The sequence below is a fragment of the Gastrolobium bilobum genome, unplaced genomic scaffold, assembly GCF_033153095.1.
Source record: "Gastrolobium bilobum isolate Gb01-03AN ecotype WA unplaced genomic scaffold, APGP_CSIRO_Gbil_v1 utg500, whole genome shotgun sequence".
Lineage (NCBI taxonomy): Eukaryota > Viridiplantae > Streptophyta > Magnoliopsida > Fabales > Fabaceae > Gastrolobium > Gastrolobium bilobum.
In genome coordinates, this window is record NW_026896335.1 from 1,006,849 (window position 1) to 1,028,357 (window position 21,509).

The following is a 21,509-nucleotide window of genomic DNA, read 5'->3' on the forward strand; positions in this document are numbered from 1 at the left end:
TTTCACACAAAATACAATTCCGAGAAAAACAGATTCCCGAGAAAATTTTAAAAAGCCTGTACCAAACGATGCATTCTTATTTACCCAACCAAGAAATTCCGAGAAAACAAAAAAATTCTCCTACCAAACGGGCCCTTATATATATATATAGGGAAAAATGTGTATAATTTTAAAGGATGTAAAGTTGTGTCATTTTAAGAGAGAGAAAGAGATAGATAAAGAAGGAGAGAGAGTTGACAAAAAAAAATAAAGGAGTGGGTCCCACCTTTTTGTGAGAGTGAAATGATGTAAGTTGTGTAATTTTAAATGATAGACACTTTTCCCATATATATATATATATATTGATTTCTATAGAAAAATTCACTCTCAATTTAGTATTTTTTCTGAATTTAGTAAGAACGTGACGTAGTCAATTACGTCCGTAACAAAAAAAAATGTAATAGTAATTTATATTGTTAAATTATAATTTTAATACTATATGTGACGTTAATTTTTAATTTTCATCCCTATCCAATCCGTGGTGGTTAGTTTTTACTCTATTCCTTACTTAAAAGGTAATTTAATAATTTGACGTTTGTTTTACTGGCCAGACAGATTCTCGAAACATGGCTTTTCTATTCAAAATCCACGTCGGTTTTGTTTACCTAGTTCATATTTATCAGAAATAATAGTTGATTATTCTTATATTTGGTTCCAAATCTTTTATAATTGATGGAGGGGATTGAGCAACGGTATGATTTTGATCTCCAAAAAGACAAAATAGAATCATACCATTCATACGTAGCAGCCTCCGGTGCCGTTCAGAGTGGGACTAACCCCGAAAAACCTAGAAAAGCCCACCTCCCATTTATAAATTATAATTTATGGATGACGACAGCCCACTTGCCATATAATACAAGTCCAACTCGCGTGGCCTCAACCTAATACGCTTGGAGCCCACTGACAAGGACATAGAGATAATAACGCCGTCATAACGATCGCCAGACGGTGAATACAAGAGCGTCTAGGTTCTTTGACTCCGTCAAGAGACCGCTGATCTCTAACTAACGCATTCCAACTTTGACGCCAAGCAAACGTTGCCGTCTCTCTCTACTTTATAGAGCCAAAGTTTCACCTCAACCATACACGTGTCTCAACGTGATTGGTCCAGGGTCAAGCCTTAACCATTGCCGTATCAAAGTCGGTCATCTCGTTTTGCTATAAAAAAGGCCCCAAACCCCCTATTAACTCCACAATTGAATTACAACCATTTAGATCTCGTTTCAGCGAAAACCTTCAAGGTATCTTCTTCTTCCATTTCTTCTTCCCCTTTGATTGATTCGTTCTTTTACTTTTTTATTTTCCGTCTAGTCTTGTTATTTGGTTTAAATCTAATGATCTTGCAATTTTGGATCGAATAGATTCGGGTTCGTAGCTGTATTTTGAACACTAAAGAAATTTCTAGATCTGTAATTGAAATTCCAGATCTTGCAATTTTGTTTTGTTCTAGAGTTTCTTTCACAGGATCTGTTATCGAAGTTATCATCAAGATACCAGATCTTGAAATTTCTGGATCTGTTATGTTGTTATTGAAATATTCAAGTTATTATGATTCTTAGGGTTTATGTCGTTTGGTTTATTTATATATATCTCTGATGAATGTGTAGATGCAAATCTTCGTTAAGACCCTCACCGGAAAGACAATCACCCTTGAGGTGGAGAGTTCCGACACCATCGACAACGTTAAGGCAAAGATCCAAGACAAGGAAGGGATCCCACCCGACCAACAGCGTCTGATCTTCGCCGGCAAGCAGCTGGAGGATGGCCGCACCCTGGCCGACTATAACATCCAGAAGGAGTCTACCCTCCATCTGGTCCTCCGTCTCCGTGGTGGTATGCAAATATTCGTGAAGACCCTCACAGGAAAGACAATCACCCTTGAAGTCGAGAGCTCAGACACGATTGATAACGTTAAGGCTAAGATCCAGGATAAGGAAGGGATCCCCCCAGATCAGCAGAGGTTGATCTTCGCCGGGAAGCAACTGGAGGATGGTCGCACCCTCGCCGACTATAACATCCAGAAGGAGTCTACCCTCCATCTGGTCCTGCGTCTCCGTGGAGGTATGCAGATCTTTGTTAAGACCCTGACCGGAAAGACCATCACCCTTGAGGTGGAGAGTTCCGATACAATCGACAACGTTAAGGCTAAGATCCAGGACAAGGAAGGGATCCCCCCAGACCAGCAAAGGTTGATCTTTGCCGGGAAGCAGCTCGAGGATGGCCGCACCCTCGCCGACTACAATATCCAGAAGGAGTCTACACTCCACCTTGTGTTGCGTCTCCGTGGTGGTATGCAGATCTTTGTTAAGACCCTGACCGGAAAGACCATCACCCTTGAGGTGGAGAGTTCTGACACAATCGATAACGTTAAGGCTAAAATTCAGGATAAGGAGGGCATTCCCCCAGACCAGCAAAGGTTGATTTTTGCTGGGAAGCAGCTTGAGGATGGGCGCACCTTGGCCGATTATAACATCCAGAAAGAGTCCACCCTTCACCTTGTGTTGCGCCTTCGTGGTGGTATGCAGATTTTTGTGAAGACCTTGACAGGGAAGACCATCACTCTTGAGGTCGAGAGTTCTGATACTATTGACAATGTCAAGGCAAAAATTCAGGACAAGGAAGGAATCCCCCCGGACCAGCAGAGGTTGATCTTTGCAGGGAAGCAGTTGGAAGATGGAAGGACCCTTGCTGACTACAATATTCAGAAGGAGTCTACCCTTCACCTTGTGCTCCGTCTTCGTGGTGGTTTTTAAGTGGTTGCAAGTACCATTGGTTCTCTTTCTATGTTAATTTCCTCAAATTTCAGAACTTGTTAATGTCTGTGTATGGGTCCGTCGTGGCCTTTTAAATATTTTGAATAATTCTGTACTGTTGTGATTTCTGTATCTTTTAATGTCAAACTCTGCGTTTTTATATTATTTATGCTGTTTTGGTTTCATGCTTTACGGGGATGTCGATTTGGTGGGGGATGTCATTATTAATATGTTTGTGAGTTGTTGCGGAGCTGAATACTTGTTAAGAGGGAGAGGGACTTGGGATGGGTTTTATTGTGAAGTAGTAGACCGGTTAATGCGAAAGGTGGGGAAGGCCTAGATAATTAGTGCTAGATACACTGTCTATCAAAAGAAGTAATCGAGGATTTGCGCTTCCATTATGATCCTTCTCTAAATACTAAATACGCTGTCTATCAAAATTACAATGCTAGGGATAATCTTGAGTTGTATGGTTTGTGAATAATTAATTCAGTATTCCCAGCTAGGCTGTCTTTGGAATGTATGGGCTATTTTCATGGTGATAAGATGTTGATGATAACTGAAGATTTGAGAACCAATTGAGGAGGGGAGAGGATAAGTAAAGGAAGGTAGTTAGGATGAGGTTAAGGTCTAAATGGGTGGACAATATGTCCATAAATATGTCGAGTAGATTTCATGATGTATGTGCAGAATAGAAGAGACACCTAAAACACAAACCCCGAGTTGGAAAGTAAACATTCATGGTATGGAGGTGTTACGCCAAGACATTTTTTCATAATTCATTCGGTATCAACATACATTGATGATATAAGATGAACGATCTGGCAAATACATCATAATAATAATGAATGAAAAGCCAATACTTTGTCATTTGTAGAGGCACCGACTACAATCTAAAGAAACTAAATAAACAAAATTCAACCAGGTAATGCGCTAGTTTTCAATTTTCAAATGTAAAGCATATAGCACAGCATATCAATTGAACTTCAACTTTTATTGTCATAAAAATAAAGATGAGACTACCAGATGACCCAGATGGTTCATAAAAATTTATGATTCAGAAAAAAAAAACCCACAAATCGTTTGTGGAAGGGAAAAGGAACAGCAGAGTCAGATGTGTATCTTGCAGGACCTGGGGTGTTCGAAGAAATGTCTTGACGGATTTGAATTCCATTAAGGTCTACGCCTCTCTGCACGTTATGCATGGCGGGTCACATATTTGAGCTGGAGATGCACACGATTTATGAGATAATTTTTTGTGCTCAACATTAACATTGTTGTAGTCACTTCTGCGGTTCCAAACCAATGTCTGAGGTGGATTTTTTTTTTAGTACAAAAAATGGCAAAGGCCCAAAAGAAAAACTACAAACTAGGAATTTCACAGTCCACAAGTGGACGCATATCGCAGGGACCTCAGTCAGCCTCACAAAATTCTCCCTATGGTTAGCCAACCAATCTGCACACTTGTTACTCTCCCTCTTTCAATTCTTTCCACACCAATTCTTGATGCTATCCACTATTTGAATGTGAGGGAAGCAACAATCTTGCTTGGATATTTCCTGAATGGCTAAAAGAGAATCACTCTCAAGTCTCAACTATTAAGCACTGAGTTTGGCTCTCCCACGCAATTTGGAGACCTTTAAGAATAGCCTAGAGCTCTGCTATCAGGGAGAGCAAATTCCAATTTTATACATGAATCATGCTATCCACTTCCCTTTATCATCTCTAATCAGCCCTCCACAAGTAGCTGAAACTGGGTTCTCCTTCATCGCTGCTTCCACCATCCCCTTTTCCACATTTCGCTGAATAAGAATTCTCAATGGGATTCTGAAAAGTCATAGCACAACTGATCTCTCCTATGTTAGAGGTGATGGAGGTAATCGGATTACAAGGTCTAGAGAAATTTGGATCATGATTTTCATTATTCCTTCAATTTCATAGGAACCAAGAAGTAGTCATGAAGATGTCTCTTGGTCGCTAGTGATTTGAGTTTTATAAAAATAATTTGTTAATTGAAAATTAACTCAAAGCAATAAATCAAAAAAAGATAGAAAAAAATAATTTACTAATTAAAAATCAGAGTAAAGATCCTTTTTGATCCCTAACAAAAAAACACGGTCCCCACTTCAGTCTCTTACAAAAATAAATTAGTTAGTTAGTCCCTAACAAATTCAAGGTGGACCCATTTTAGTCCTTTTGAGGGACTAATATGGGTCTTTTCTGAATTTGTGAGGGACCACGATTTCAACTAAATGGGTCCACTTTGAATTTGTTAGGGACTAACTGATTAATTTAATTTTGTAAGGGACTAAAGTGGGGACCGTGTTTTTTGTTAGGGACTAAAAATGGTATTTACTCTAAAAATTAATTCAAAGTAATAAATCAAAATAATGATAGAGAGATATTGACACAATAGTTTTACGTGAAAAACTCAAAAGAAAAAAATCACAGCCCTAATATCAAAAACTAAAAATTTGACGGGCAACTCCATTATGAAATTTGTGTACAAGGAGTTCTCTTGCATCCTAGTTTCGTAGTACGAAATCCTAGTCCCTAATAATTCTGAAACCCTATCACAAAAAGGTTCTCAAGTTACTCTCAATTTTTCAGAAAAAGAAATATGTTGGTATTGTTGAGGAATCCAAGTGTGAGTGATTGAGTGAAAAAGTTTCACATTGGTTAGAATGGACTAAGTGAGCACCATATAAGTGGAAGGACCCATGCACCTAATGCCTTAAGGTTTTGGGTTTGATTGTAGTGTTCCGAGCTCACTTAATGTTGTTGTTCATTTGGTCTATGGTTGGTGGTCTCTCCCCGCCATGAGCTCCCCCTGCACGGCCCAACAGGTATCTCAAGTTACTCTCAATTTTTAAAAAAAAAAGAGATATGCTGGTATCCAAGTTTACAATTAAAATAATTTACCATGAATGTATGTTCTAGAGTCGGTGCTTCTTTTCCTCAAGATGAATGTATGTTCTAGATAAAGCTTTTCAATTGATACACAAGAAAAAATCCTATCTTGAAAATCTAATTCTCTCTTGTGATTTCATATCTTTTCTCTCGTATTTTGTTTCTCTTATGAATATTATGCAATGAGAACTATTTATAATAATAACATTTTGTCTCTCCTAAAAGTCCAAAAGATATAAATTTGAAATTTGAAATCTTTTTCAAAAACTAACCATAATTCTTTTATCCATAAATGAAATATTAAATGCAATTTTCAAAAATAAGATTTATGATTTTTTCACATAAAAAATGTGTAAATTATAATATCTTATTCTATTCTGTAAAGCAATTCTAATTTTAATCTTTGGCAAAAAATATTTTATTTCTTTTATATGAAATTTAAAAAGATAAAATTTATTCTAAATTTTACTTGATTATATGTTTTTTTTCTCTTTTCATGATATTTTTCATATTTTCTCCAATCTTCGTACAATCGTCAATTATCTTGAATATTATTTCATATCAGAATAAATATTATTCTAAAATCTCAAACAATCAGCTTGTTAGGGATTTTAAGACAATAAATTGTTATCAATTAAATTAACATTAAATTGACTGTAATTATCAAAATATATTTAAAATCAATTAAATAATTGGAACACGACAAATATCTAACAATGTCTTTGCCAATCCAGAGCTTGAGGGTGCTGCCAAGTGCTGTGGAGGTTTTCGCCAATGGTGGAATCTTTTGTACCTTACTATCTTCACTGTTAGAGAGTATTTGCCCATTGGGCATTTTAACAGCACGGAATTTAGCCGTAATATTAACTGACCACCGAAGTGAAATTACTTGTCTCATTAATTTTTTATATATATATATATATATATATATATATATATATATATATATATATATATATTTTAGATACACGCAGTTTAAATTTAATTCTTATATGAAAGTTTTCTAATTTAGTTCCTATACACAATATCACTTATAATTTGGTCCTTATTGACTATTACTACTATAATATTATCTATTACAATTATAACAGTGAAATATATGGACTAAATCAAAATTTAGTGGTATATCTGAGGAAATTTTTTTCCTCTGGCAAGTTAAGATAAGTTTATCTCCGGCCAGTTCAAAACTACGTCGTTTTGTTTATTTATTTTCTTATATTAATTGATTCACCTTTAAATGGTTATGATTTCTTTTTTTTCTCTCTTCCTTCATTACCATTGAATCTATCTTTGTATGGTTATGATTTAGTAGCCAGAAATAAAATTATCTCAAGCAGCTTGAGAAACTATAAACCTTTGCTATAATCTCTATATTATACTTACGAGACAATAAGAATAATCTTATATATAAGAACTAAGTTGAAAACTATGTTTCTTCTTATGGAAAGTTCAAAATACTGATTTTGTTGTTGAAAAATCATTGATTCAGAGGTTAACTGTTGACAAACTAGACCAAGAAATCGATGACATGTGTTGCAACTTATGGTGTTGGTTCAGAAAGAACTCGGACGCTTCTGAGTTTAAACACTCTTGTGATTGTGGAACCCTTGTTGCAAATTTAAACTATGTTCGTGGGAGATAAAATATGACAAATAGATGTCATTGCATAAATATCGAAAAATTATGTGAAATTAAAAAAAAAAAAGCACCTTAATTGAATATCCGAGTTAAAAATTAAGGTCTTCCATAATTTTTCATTGATAAAACCGCTTATGTGACGCTAACATGACATCATCCCCATGAGGACCAATGACAGGACTCGTCGATTTAATTTGACTCTATTAGTTTGAAAAAACTTAACCAATCAATTTTAACTACACAATTCTTTTGTCCAACAATCTTAAATAAGAAGGGTGCTTTTGCTTGAGTTCTTTCACCGCTTTTTCTTATGTATTTGAATACTGTGCAGCCTAAGGTGTTCTAATTTTAATGTCAGGCAAGTCTAACGTTGTTCATAGTGTGCCATTTGGCTCTTCATTGACTTGAACCAAGTTCTGATCGAAATGGCTTACTCAGAACAATTATCCTCTAGAGAAGTTTTCAAACTCCTCTCCCAATTTTATTCTTTAGCGCTGTTCTTTTTCATATTAGAATGGTTTCTGAGAGTAAAGGACCGGTATATTTTTTTGCCATTTATTTCTCTCCTTTGATGAAAATTCGCTGCCTCGCAATTCTGTATTTGATTTGAGGGGAATATTACTCTCATGTGTTATATGAGAGTAGTTCTCTTCTCTCATACTATAAAGAGAATTCAAGTGGATCTCACCATTAAAAAGCAAAAAAAAAAAATATGATTTTTAAAGTGAGAGATCATGGAATAAAATGAAAGTAGTATTTTCCTTTGATATATAATGGCTACTTCGAGAAAGTTAGTTTCCTCATTGTTTTTGGCCGAGTCACACAAGGTTTATATTCCACGTGATAGAGCTATGATCTAGAAACTGGGAGGATCCCTGAAAGAACGGCTCAAGAAATTGAGACTGGAATTCCACATACTTCTTCTTAAAATGAGAAGCACGAAATATGTAATTTCCTTTTCTTCTTAAAAGTCCAAAATTGATGTCCAATCCCATTACCCACAAATGAAGATGTTTTAGATTAGCAGGTATCCCTATCACCTTAATCATTAGTATTCGTATTTATTTTACCTTTTTTTTTTTCTTTCTAAAATTTCACTTTACGTTAAAATTAAAAGTGCAGACAGGAAGGATCGATTTTATGATCATTTGGTGTTGATTGCAGAAACTTTCATATCATATCATGAACAAACTTTCTCAAATGACATCGAAGTTATTTTTACCAAATAATTATTTATTAGATCCATGTTGTCCTTCATTCTTCATTCTTCATGCCCTAAAGAAAAATAAAATTTTAGAATAATATACAATTAATTTGCATTATACATGCTTCAAGTCTAAAAATGTCAAAATGGTTTAAATATTGTTAATTTATGTTCTTTCACTTAACACTACCCATGATATTATGTGTCATGATATGAATATTATATAAGACTGATATAAACTAGTCGGTTAAATCAAAGAACAAAATTCCTTTTAGCAAGCTTCATTTATGAGTATAAAAGTGAAAAAAACAGGTTACAATTTGCAATGTGTTTCAACAAGTTAACTTGGGAAAAAATTTGCCTCCGTTCAATATGTTGATGATATTTTGTGATGTTGTAACAAGAATTTATGCTTTTCTCCAACAATGCTTTTGTAGAGGAGCCAATAGAAACTGAACGGATGAAAATGTAAATATTTGCAATGGGCATAGCATAACGAACTCAATGAATTATGTAGACTTTGAATATTTCCAAAACAGTAATGGCATACGAACTGCACATTCCAGTCTTGCCAAAGAAACTTATGAGGTAAAAAAGGAATATTTTAAAGAATGAAGTTTTTTTTTTTGTTTTTGTTTTTTTTGTGGTTCAGGGTGTTTTAATCCCAGGGACTCAATGAACACTCCTCAGGAAGGGTTGGATAACGTTGGGAATCGTTGCAGTAGTCATAGATGACGAGGTTCCTCTGAACCCAAGCATAATCCATTTTCTGATCATCTGATAGGTGCCAAGCAGCATATTGATCCCACCAATTTTTGGTTGTGGTTGAGACACAGTCAGGATATGGATCCTCCCACTGGCAACCATCCACACTAAAGTCCCTGTAAGATGACACAAAAGGGGATAATTTCCAGTTTGTCTTCTCGAGTCCACCTCTTGTGGCCCATTCATCTGCATTCCAAATGCTGGAGAACAAGTACATTGGCTTCTCATTGGGGAAGAAATTGTTTGGTTTTCCATTGTTCTTGTACACCCTTATCGGAACTCTATCCACAAAAAACCTGTTTGCAATTTGCATAATTCAGTCAACAAAATTTGAATCAGCAGTTCTCGCAAAGGAGCCTCCAAAAGTGCTTTTGGCTTAAGCCTGTAAATGGTTAGAGAAATAATTCCTACATCCAAATATAATCCCTTTTCTTACTCATGATGAAATTCATAGTTACCCCTCTTATTTTTAGTACCTAGATTGACATATCTGTTAGAAGTATAAAATCATTAATAACTTCAATATTTATGTAAAATAATTAGTTCTATCAGAATTTTGATTGGTTATCAGAATTATTATTTTAGGATGACTTGTTCCAGACAATATTATAGAAGTATAATAACAGTTGGCCAACCCCTAGTGTCAGTATTGCGTCATATTGTTTTTTTTTTTTTTTTCTATCTAGCAATATGTTCTCCACAACTTTAGACATTTGAGGAGCTTTAAACTGAAACAAAGTGATACCAATTAAGGGACGAACTGGAGCAATGATAAAACTGTTCCTTCATAACTGAATGGTCATGTGTTTGAATCCAGGAAATAGCCTCTTTGCAATTATGCAAGAGTAAGGCTGCGTACAAGCATTTCCTCCACCCGACACTCGCTAGTGGGGTTTAATGGGGAGTGGTTTTTTTTAAAAAAAAAAAAGTGATACCAATGTGCAAGCGATTTCATGATCCTACATTTTTTAAGAATAGGAGACAGAGAAGTTAACTAGGAGGAGAAGAATGAACTTACACTATCTGGTGGTCGTTCCAAAGGACGGAATAGGTGTGAAAGTCCTCAGTGGGGTCGAACCATAGCATGTGCCTCATCTCACGGCCACCAGTCCCATTCTTGTACACATTTGTCTGAATCAAGTAAGGCTCCCCTGTCCTGTTTCCCAAGAACTCAAAATCAAGCTCATCCCTTTCTGGACCTGCACCATTTTCCGTGCACATCTGCCACAATCGGTATCAAAGACATTATATTAAGAGGAATTCATCAAAGAGGCACATTTACTATATATTATATTTATTCAACACATGCTTATACACTTACATAATAAGCTGTCACGACACCAGCAGAGTCACCACCTACCAACTTCAGCTTCATACTGAACCACCCAAATCTGAAACGCTGCTTTGTTTGAAACCCACATCCTATACCAAACAGTAAATGCATTCTTCAGAAATGGTCTCAAATTGAATGCTTGCAATTCAAAATCCTTCAAATAAGTTCATACTAATTCTAACAAAATGCACATAATATAATGCTATTCTTTTTGGTACCTGTGTCCTTGTCCAGGGAGAGATACCAGATCTGTCCATCTTTGGAAGTAGTAAAATGTTCCTCGGACCACATAATGCTGAAATTATCTTCAAAAGATCCTTTGGACGTAGCTGCTTCATATGAATCACAAGAAGCAGCAAGGAGAGCTGCTAGGAGAAGAAGAAGAATCACAGGCCTTGCACCCATTTGGACTCGGAGAATGAAGATGCTGGATCTCTGAAACCGAGAGACGGTGATGTTCATTAAATGATCAGAATTTGAACATGACTTTGGCACATACAGTTGTAATCTCATATGCTGCTGAACTTTTCTTTTTGGACTGAAGCTGACATTTACTTGTTTATTTATTATTCTGCACGTGCCCAATGTACAAAATTGCCCATACATGTCTTTCCCGGCTCAAATGTTAAACTACGAGAAATATTTTTCTATCATTGCATGAAAAAATTCTTATTATGCAATAAATAAAAAAGTGAAAAAAGAAATAAATGGATTCCACTCAGCTTTTACGTGTTGCATAAGATAAATTATCTCATGTAAAATTGAGAAACATATTTCCCTTAACCTATATACATTTTTTCTACAAGATGTCCTCCTTTTTTAATTGTTATAACAAAAAAGTTTGAAAATTTAAACATATTAATATAGAACTATAATATTATACTATTCTTAAAAGTTTAGTATTCCCATACGTTAGTATTTAATAGTTTAGTACATTATGTTTCTATGGGACAAAGAACAACAAAAATGGGTTGGAGATGTGAAGCCGACAATGGCATATTGGTCAATGAAATAATACAATAATGCAATCCATAATAGTGAGTGAGTTAACACAAAATGTGGGACCGAGAGCCAGGCTGCATTGCAATGGTTTTCTAGGCCAGCACAGCATCACCATCCATATAAGGGTGGGTCCTTCAATATTCATGTGAGAAGAGAACATGAGCACGCTGTTTGGAACAACTAGATAACCAAAGGCCCGAATTAGATTTTTTATTTTTTTTTAAATGTTTGTATAGCTGTGAATAATTTATGAATGTGTTACCCTAACACATATATAATAACTTGTTGAAACCACATCTTCTAAATGAAGATTCCAAGATACTAGTAACCCTAAGTTGCTAAGGATACCCGTTGTTACGTACGCCATCATTATTTTAACTTCGGTTAAGAAAAACAGTTGTAAATTTGATATTTCTTGCACATACAATTGTAACACTAATATATAACTCGTGCGTTTACAATTTAAAAACAATCACACAAGTAAAAAAAAAAAAAGTTTAAATCAAACTATGTAAATGCATTTTCTTCTGATGCATTTATATATTTAAACTATTATAACAATATCTGGATATTTGTAAATTCCTTTTAGAATATTAACCGTTGTTTAACAAGTTGCTTTAGTAATTGTAGTCAAAAAGCAAAAGAAGAATTGCATCTATGATCGCTATGTGCTGCTTTTAATGCATAATTAATCCATCAAACAACGGTTATTACGGGAAAGCGGTGAGAAATAAAGCTTGCTTTTGTTTCTGATGATCGTAAATAAAAATAAAGATGACCAACATGCTATAGAACACTTGACCCTGTAAAGAATGGATAAGATGCTAAGGGGAATCAGCATTTTATTTTTCTCAATTGACGAGGCGATGCATGTGACAACATGCAGAAGTACCTTACAAAAAATTAAACAAATCACGGTATTAACGAAAAGCATTTATTCAAAAATTAATGATCTGATTGAATGAATGGAACATAAATGCATGGGCTTCTATAATGCGAATGTCAATTCCCCCAATTACACAAATGCCTGATCGATAAGAAATAATGGACCCAATCATCCGAAATCACACTGACAGAAGCCATGTACAACGGAGGATCAAACGGAAGAATGACGATAGTTGGACAAATTTGTAGAAATGTATATGTAATTTAAATAGAAAAAGTCAAAGTGATATTTTGGATTTTTTTTTTTTTTTTTTGGGCCCGCGAGGGCGGGGGGGGAAGAGGTCAAAGTGATATTTTATTACTCTAGTTTTTTATATAATAAAACCAACATGTTATTTAGACATTAGTGACGAATTAATGTATATAAATGATACTGTACGTAAACAAATACATGGATCAATACAATCCAAATAGCATTATGAAAATGAGTCGATAGTTTAACACACTTTTTTCAGCAAGCTATTGCTTATCAACAATCACATAAGAAAAAAATGGGCAACTCTCATAACAGGTTGGATCTGGAATAAAACAGAATTATATATAATATTTTAGGAACCTCCCTTATCAGTTGGACAGTTTGGCCGAGTGGTCTAAGGCGCCAGATTTAGGCTCTGGTCCGAAAGGGCGTGGGTTCAAATCCCACAGCTGTCATAATCAGTTTTTTTCTTTTCTTTTTTTGTGAAGCAACTTTGTTATTTTATATTTTCTATTCTTTGTAAACAGTAGTACGAAATAATGGGCCAAGGTCCGCCCAAATACCGCAGAGAGTTGTACGAGATATTCTAGGCCTCCGATAATATGGGCTTTTATGTTCCACATTGATTTAAGTCTTTATCATCGTAAGTGTAGGTATTACAGAGCATATTCACAGGAATATAGATGCAATTTCGACCCCAAACAGCATAGAAGGAAGGGACATTCACGATGTTGCCACTCCTTTAATAAAAAATTACCGGAATTTCACTCCCGAAATTTTTTTTGCCAAAATGCTATGTCACAATCTTACTGGTCTGACAAGCGGGAATGGTCTGGACACGTGTCAGCATCTGAATGGTCAACCATTTTCGCTGGACTGCTCAGCTAGAATGACAGAATGCTGACACGTGGCAAAAGTACAGACGTTCAGATAATGCTTGTACTTTTGCCACGTGTCAGCATTCTGTCATTTTAGCTGGTCAGCTCAGCGAGAATGGTTGACCATTCAGACGCAGACACGTGTCCAGATCATTCTCGCTTGTCAGACCAGTGAGATTGTGACATGACATTTTGACAAATTTTTTTCGTGAGGTGGCAATACAATAATTTTTTTGCCTAAAAAGTAACAATATGGTCAAAGTCTCATAGAAGGAATGGGCATGGTTCAATTGCACACAAGTAAAACTGGCAATAGAGAATCCCGTCAAAAAATGATACGGGACTTCCATTGCAGAGATGAATTGGCACAGGTCTAGTACAAAAAGCATACGGGACACAGGTCTAGTACAATCAGCCAGCCACCTTGACAAGTTCGAACCTATTTTATACTAATCCAACTGTACCGGACCGTTATTAATCCGCTCAAAAACAAAATAATCCATCCTGCTTCATTCAATTTGGTCAAATCAGCTCAACAAACCGAGCATTTTTTACTGATTCTAATGATTACTCATCATAGGCTCCCCAACCTGCCTTTGGCAAGAGTTGGAAGGAGACGAGTTGAGTACTAAAATATAAATAAATCAATAAAATCAAACGTGGAAAGATTGATTGAATTTTTTTTTAGATTGAGATATATAGTACCATATTGATTGAATGAGCAACTAATATGGTCTTTATAAGGTCTTGGGCACTCCTACCCTTAGAGCTAGCTTTTGGGATAATGTATCAGAGCCACACCATCCCCCACTTTAAAGTGGATTAAAATAAAAAAAAAAGCACAAAGATTGGGCCTGTGCATAATCCACGTTTCAAGCCCAAAAAGCTCTTGCGTGAGAGAACGTGTTATATAGTCCCACATTGATTGGATGAGCAACTAATACGGCCTGGCCTTTATAAGGCCTTGGGCACTCCTACATTGATTGGTGTATCACAAGATTCTTTACCGGATAACTGAAAAGATTGATTGATGATTATATCAATACATCAGACGTGAAAAGATTTATTCCTTTTGTGGATAAGTCATCACTAAAATGACATCTTTAAAAAAAAATTAAGGTGCTCCACTATCATTTTCCGCAAGGCTAACCACAAGATTTTTTTTATTTTTTTTTCCGTAAACAGGCTAACCACAAATTAGCCGGACATTATACAAATCTCTGATTCCCTCACACTTTTATTCCTTCTCTTATCCTCTCACGTCACTTTCGTTTTTCTCTCCTTCAAATTGGGGTTAGTAGTTTATATAAATCACAAAAGTAATATTTATATTTTATGTTATGTATGAACTATGAAGTACATTTAAATATATCTAATTACTTAGGTTAGATATATAAAAATAAATGTCGAACCGTATAAACGCAAGTTATCCAACGAATCAAAATTGATCTAACGGGCAACAGAACACAAATGAGTAGAAGAGTTAACAGCGTTTGCGTTTTTGTCAATGACAGTGGGTCTGTTTGATTATGTCCTTTTTTAAAAATAAAAATAACAATAAAAAACTGTTTTATAGAATAATTAATAAAATAGATTTTTCCATATTTTTTTATTTTAAAAATTAAAAATCAAAATACAAAATTAAAAAAACTCAGATATTTTTTTTTTAAATTTGATTCTAAAACCTAAAAATTATTAATACAAAACAAACATTATTAAACATATATTTTTTTTCGAAAAATCAAAAAACAATTTTTAAAAATATAATTCAAATAGGCTCATCATTTTCATTTTTCAATTTTTTTTTTATTTTTAGTTGTAAAAACAAGAGAGCAGGTGAGGTGACTAGTACACGTACATCAACTTTTTTAAAAAAATTCTTATATATTTGTAGTATTTTTAAATATAATATAATATGTATTTTTTCCCCTTAATTGTTTAAGTTTTTAAAAGTATAATAAGATAATTAAAAATAAGTATTAATTTTTATTAAAAAATAACATCATGTGTTTCAAAAAATTGTCTAAAATTTATTCTTTTAGAAAGCAGTTTCTGTCAAGTACAACTTGTGTTGATTAATAAATTGTCTAATTACCTCACAAGTTGCTGTTCGTCTTTATTGACTGCGAATCACACAGAGACAAAAAGTGACTATCAAATGAAAGTGGGTGCAAGTGGGGGCGATGAGTGCTGACAATAATTACCGAAGGAGATTAGAATATTAAATGTCAGACAACCTTTGGCGCGAAAATATTATAAGTGGATGCATTAAATAATAAACAAGACTATGTTATCCATATTACAAAATTCTTATTTTAAAGGAAAATGCATTTATCATTTGCATGACAAATGAATAGTTGTCATGTTAAGAAAAAGACATATTATATAATATTAAAAAAAAAGTAAAAAGGCATATTGTTCAATAAATTTAACTTATTTTTTTCTTAAGATGACAACTATTCATTTGTCTGATGTAACTAACATGACAAATGCATTTTCCTATTTTATTTTAAATGATAATAATACCCATTACTTAAATGCGACGGAGTACTTAAAAAACTCTAGATTAAAGTCACGCCGGTTGTGCAATAATGTCTTCTTCTACTTTCTTTTTATGACTGTCTGGTCGTTAATTCTTTAAATAACAATAACGCTTCTTATCTGCTACATATGTGAGGCGGCCCAATTGTGGATCAATCTTAATTCAATATTATATTCTTACAAAATAATTTTAAATAATTGAGTATAAACAGTATTCTTTTTAAAAAGAGTAAGTTGTATATAACACATTACCAATAGGCAATAGCCTACCGAACGGTCCAATGGAGAGGCCTTAAACAGAGCCAATCGGTCGGTCGAAAACAATACACAAAGTTATTATGTATATTTTCTTGTAGTTTTAATATTTTTGTATTTGAATTATAAATATTTAGGAAATACTTGTAGAATTGTTATAAAAAAACCTTTGTAATAATTATTCATGCAAATACCAAAAAACAAATCGAAAACACATGACTCCATACACGTGATAGAGATACCGTTACACGAGACGTGGGGCGATATTTATAGTGTATTATAAAATAAGAGAAATATTTTTGTTTTTACTACATATTTAAAGTCTTATTATAAAGATAATTGAGATAAAAGATTAAGAGAAATCATTGAAAAAAATAATTTTTCTGTGATAAAAAAAAAAAGATTAAACTGATAAGAATACATACATGCCTACAAGATTTTTTTATTGAGTTTATTGGGCTATATATATAACGAATAAACGAGGCAAACAAAGACCACCAAGAGCAGCCAGTAACAGTGGGAACTGCCTTTAGAGTATGGCTACCCAAGAATCTCTGCTGCACAAACCTAGAAAAACCCTTTCCAAAACATTCTGGTTAATCCTCTCTGTGGCTGCTATCCTAAGCTCATCAGCCCTTATTGCTTCTTATTTCATCAAACCCACCTCCTTGCCTCGCCATGTCTGTGAACATGCAATTGACACAGCATCCTGCTTAACACATGTCTCAGAAGTAGCTCAAGGTCAAACCACAAAACACCACAAATTCAATTTACTCAAATCCTTCCTAATGAAGTCCACTTCACACATTCAGAAAGCTATGGACACAGCCAACGCTATCAAACTCAGGACTAACAGTAGTCCGAGGGAGAAAGCAGCTTTGCATGACTGCGAGCAGCTTATGGACATGTCCATGGATAGAGTTTGGGACTCTACGATGGCTCTAACAAAAGAGACCACTGCTTCGCTGCAAGATGCACACTCATGGCTAAGCTGCGTGCTCACAAACCATGTCACTTGCGTGGATGGGTTAGAGGGGTCAGCTCGGGCCCTGATGGAGGCTGAGCTCGAGGACTTGATATCCAGAGCGAGAACCTCTCTGGCCTTGCTTGTTGCGGTTTTGCCTCAAAATCCAAAGGGTGAAGTACAACTCATTGATGAGCCATTAAATGGGACCTTTCCCTCGTGGGTGACAAGTAAGGATCGGAGGCTTTTAGGGTCTTCGGTCGGGGATATCAAGGCCAACGTTGTGGTGGCTAAGGATGGAAGCGGCAACTTCAGTACAGTGGCTGAGGCTGTGGCATCCGTACCCGACAATGGTAAGACAAGGTACGTTATCTATGTGAAAAAGGGAACGTACAAAGAGAACGTTGATATTGGTAAGAAGAAGAAGAATGTGATGCTAGTGGGGGATGGCATGGATGCAACAGTAATCACCGGCAGCTTGAATTTTGTCGATGGAACTGGCACCTTTAGCACCGCCACTGTTGGTATGATTCTTCCTTAACTCCTTGTTTCTCTTTCCCATTTTTTTCTCTTTCTTTTTGGTAAACTCCCATATTTTTCCTTTTATCAGTTAGTACAATCCATACCCGGTCTTGACATTCAGAACTAACGCATTCGTGTTTTTAATAGTTGTTACAATTTAAAGGGTAAAAGATTTATCCGTGAATCCTAAAAAATAAGTTATTTTTGTAATTATAATATATTGTAAAGTTATATTAGCCTTTATCATTATAATTTTTTAATTTTATAATTTCAAAACGACGTCGTATTGAGTTCACTGGAGATAACTTTATTTCTGGTGACCGGAGAAATACTTTTCTCCAATTTAAATTTGGATTAATATTTTTCGAGTTCAATTTTATCTTCTACATAGGCATAAAAATGTGTTAAACTTATTTTTTCTAGTTCTTACTCTTCTCTTTATATTAGCATACATAAGCACAACATATTTTTATGTCTATAAAGAAAATAAATTTATTTCTTATAATATGAGAAAAAGGGAGGTTATAGTTACTACATCTTTTTTTACTATTTCTTATCACTAAATCTTAATCGTTGATTTCCGTCAATCTAACGATTGTAATTTATTGGGTCATACTTATTAATTTTCAATAAATTATAACCGTTAAATTGACGAAAATCAACGGTTAAGATTTGGTAGTAAGAAGTAGTAAGAAAAAGAGGTAATAAATATAACATCTCCCTCCTTGTGAGAAATATTAATTCCTTTGAATTTATAATATGTTATTTATACTATTATATATGTATTTTTATCGAACATCTTAATCTCTTTTTTTTTTTGGAGAATATGTATCTTAATCCCATGAATTAAGGGATTAAGGGATATCTTAATCCCTTGAATTACGCCGAACCGACTGCATTTCTTGCATGTAAATCCACTCTTTAGTTCATTAATGATGACTTTTAGAAGTTTATTTATATAAAATGATAAAAGCAAAGAATAATTATTTGAATGTATGTTGAGAGACAGAGAATCTAGATGCAACGTATTAGTAATTTAGTATACGTTTCACCGTCGTTTAGCTTAATAAAATATAGTTTTATAAAATCTCTTTTTAAAATAAAAAAAGTTGAAAGTTCTCTGGTAATTTTTTTTAACATATACTTAATTTTTTTTAGCCTTCATATTTATTTTTAATTATATTCTTATTAAAATTTATAAATTATACTCTCATTCTGAATTTATATTTATAAATTTTATTCTCTATTCTAATGATAAATCATTCAATCTTCTCATTTTTTTTCCAATATGCTAAAAACATCACCAAAAAAATAGTAAAGTGATATGCATTATTATGATTTGATGTATCCAAATCTTATTTAGTACAATTATTTGGGTAAAACTCTCTTCTAATAAAAAAAAGTCATTATTTAATTTTTTATTTAAAATTTTTATTTTTAAAACATTCATCTTTTGTATTTTATTATATTTATATTTATTTATATAATAGAGATAATACCATTTATGATAATTTTAATAAAAAACTAATAAAAATTATTTTAACAAATAATTTAATTTTTAGTTTGAACGTTTAAATTAAAAATTTAACATAATCAGCAAATAATCTTTTATTTTTTAATTTTAATTTAAAAGCAACTTTTAACTGAAAAAATAAATTACGCCAACCTCCTAGTACAAAGTCAAAGAACGGGAACATTCAGCTTTTTCCTTTTCGCGTTTTCGGAAATTTCTAATATTAGTACCTAATTACATCCATCCAATAAAAATATAATACATGTATGATATGTTTCTTGAGTAGATAGAAAAAATTATTTATATGTATTCTTAGGAATACATAATTTATAATTTTATTTTTATTTTGAATGAGAGATGTATCCACTACTGCAAGGATAATACCGAAGATGTTCTTCATGCTTTTTCGGTGTAACTAGAATATGTAACGAAATAATAATGGGTTCTTTCAGTTCAAAGAATATGTAACGAAATAAAAAAGCTTAAAAGGGTACATTAATTAATGGGTTTTGGGCCTTTTAAACATAATATTGAGCTCATAATAATGTGGCTTTGCAGCTGCGAATAGTGATGGGTTTATAGCCCAGGACATGTGCTTTCAAAACACAGCAGGTCCAGAGAAGCACCAGGCAGTGGCTTTGCGCGTGAGCGCAGACCAGTCGGTGATAAACCGCTGCCGCATTGACGCCTATCAAGACACTCTCTATGCTCACAGCTTGAGGCAGTTCTACCGTGACTCCTTCATCACCGGCACCATTGACTTCATCTTTGGAGACGCATCCGTTGTGTTCCAGAATTGCAACCTGGTGGCCCGAAAGCCCATGAGTAACCAGAACAACATGGTCACGGCCCAAGGACGAGTAGATCCAAACCAGAATTCAGGAACTTCGATTCAGCAATGTCAACTAACACCAAGCTCGGATCTCAAGCCCGTCGTGGGTCCCGTTAAAACTTATCTGGGCCGCCCGTGGAAGAATTACTCGAGAACCGTTGTGATGCAGTCTTCAATAGACAGCCATATCGACCCAGCAGGATGGTCTCCATGGGATGATGCCAGTAGCAGCTTTTTGACAACGTTGTATTATGGAGAGTATATGAACAGTGGTCCAGGTGCTGGTACCAGCAAAAGAGTGAATTGGCCTGGTTACCATGTCATTACAAGTGTTGCCGAGGCTAGCAAGTTCACAGTAACGCAGCTCATACAAGGTAATGTTTGGTTGCAGAACACTGGTGTCACCTTCACTGAGGGCCTCTAGTCTCCAGATATGGTTTTCAGAGACAGCAAGCGGGTTTTGCAGAATGAGATTCGGAATGCAGTGGCCATGTAATGCATCAAATCTGAAAAATAAACTCTTATAACTTAACACAAATGCTGCCTCGTTTCGTTTTTCTATGCGAAAACATTAATTTAGAGTGGGTTATGCACTTTTTCAATCGTTTGTGCATGTATGTCAATTAATTTCAACCACTATTCGATTGTTTACGTTATTATGGATGGTCACAATGACTCGGTTCAATTACCTGACCATTAAGGTCTTTCAAGGGGTTATTCTCTTCCCAGATTTTTAGACTTAAGAGGATTTCGCCCCTTTGCATATGCACAGTTCAAACAGTATGTTGTAATATACGGTTGGAAATGACTTATACTTCTTATTCAGACAATGATTCTTGTTACCGGGAGTGAATTATGATTTTTTAAATTCTATTGATATTCTCTTGTAAACTAAGTAATTAGTGGTACAGACAAGCTAAGTTAAATCGCTATGTCAAATCTCTTTTTCCTTTCTCTTTATTGATTTCTTTTTGTGTGTTGATTTTCAACATATTTCCCACCTATATATACTTATTTTCAACCATTATAGAGAACTTTCTACACACAATCAATAGAGCTATTACGCTGCAGAAACCACACCAGAGCCACTGTGCCCTTAAATGCTGTAAAACCCATTTTTTTATGAAGAAGTTTCAGAAGATAATGAATGGAGCCCGGAACATTGGCTGGAGTTGGAGAAAAGCCGGCTTCACCGTCTCAATATTTCTTATAGCACCTT

At 34.5% G+C, this 21,509-nt stretch overlaps 3 protein-coding genes and 1 non-coding gene across 4 annotated transcripts; 3 read left to right on the forward strand and 1 right to left on the reverse strand.

Annotated features, from left to right (window-relative positions):
* Nucleotides 1–1,216: 1,216 nt before the first annotated feature.
* Nucleotides 1,217–2,975, forward strand: LOC133299020 (polyubiquitin). Its single transcript, XM_061498410.1, has 2 exons — nucleotides 1,217–1,280; nucleotides 1,647–2,975. The coding sequence occupies exon 2, from the start codon at nucleotides 1,647–1,649 to the stop codon at nucleotides 2,790–2,792; it is 1,146 nt and encodes a 381-aa protein (XP_061354394.1). The 5' UTR covers nucleotides 1,217–1,280; the 3' UTR covers nucleotides 2,793–2,975.
* Nucleotides 2,976–9,202: 6,227 nt separating this feature from the next.
* On the reverse strand, nucleotides 9,203–11,104 carry LOC133299193 (probable xyloglucan endotransglucosylase/hydrolase protein 8). Its single transcript, XM_061498633.1, has 4 exons — nucleotides 10,861–11,104; nucleotides 10,631–10,731; nucleotides 10,328–10,530; nucleotides 9,203–9,605 (listed from the first exon to the last, which is right to left on the reverse strand). Exons 1-4 carry the CDS (start codon nucleotides 11,102–11,104, stop codon nucleotides 9,203–9,205), a joined length of 951 nt encoding a protein of 316 aa, XP_061354617.1.
* Nucleotides 11,105–13,160: 2,056 nt separating this feature from the next.
* On the forward strand, nucleotides 13,161–13,240 carry TRNAL-UAG (transfer RNA leucine (anticodon UAG)). Its single transcript has one exon. It is a non-coding gene; the product is annotated as a tRNA-Leu (tRNA).
* Nucleotides 13,241–16,995: 3,755 nt separating this feature from the next.
* Nucleotides 16,996–20,714, forward strand: LOC133299053 (pectinesterase-like). Its single transcript, XM_061498454.1, has 2 exons — nucleotides 16,996–17,947; nucleotides 20,017–20,714. Exons 1-2 carry the CDS (start codon nucleotides 16,996–16,998, stop codon nucleotides 20,712–20,714), a joined length of 1,650 nt encoding a protein of 549 aa, XP_061354438.1.
* Nucleotides 20,715–21,509: the final 795 nt, after the last annotated feature.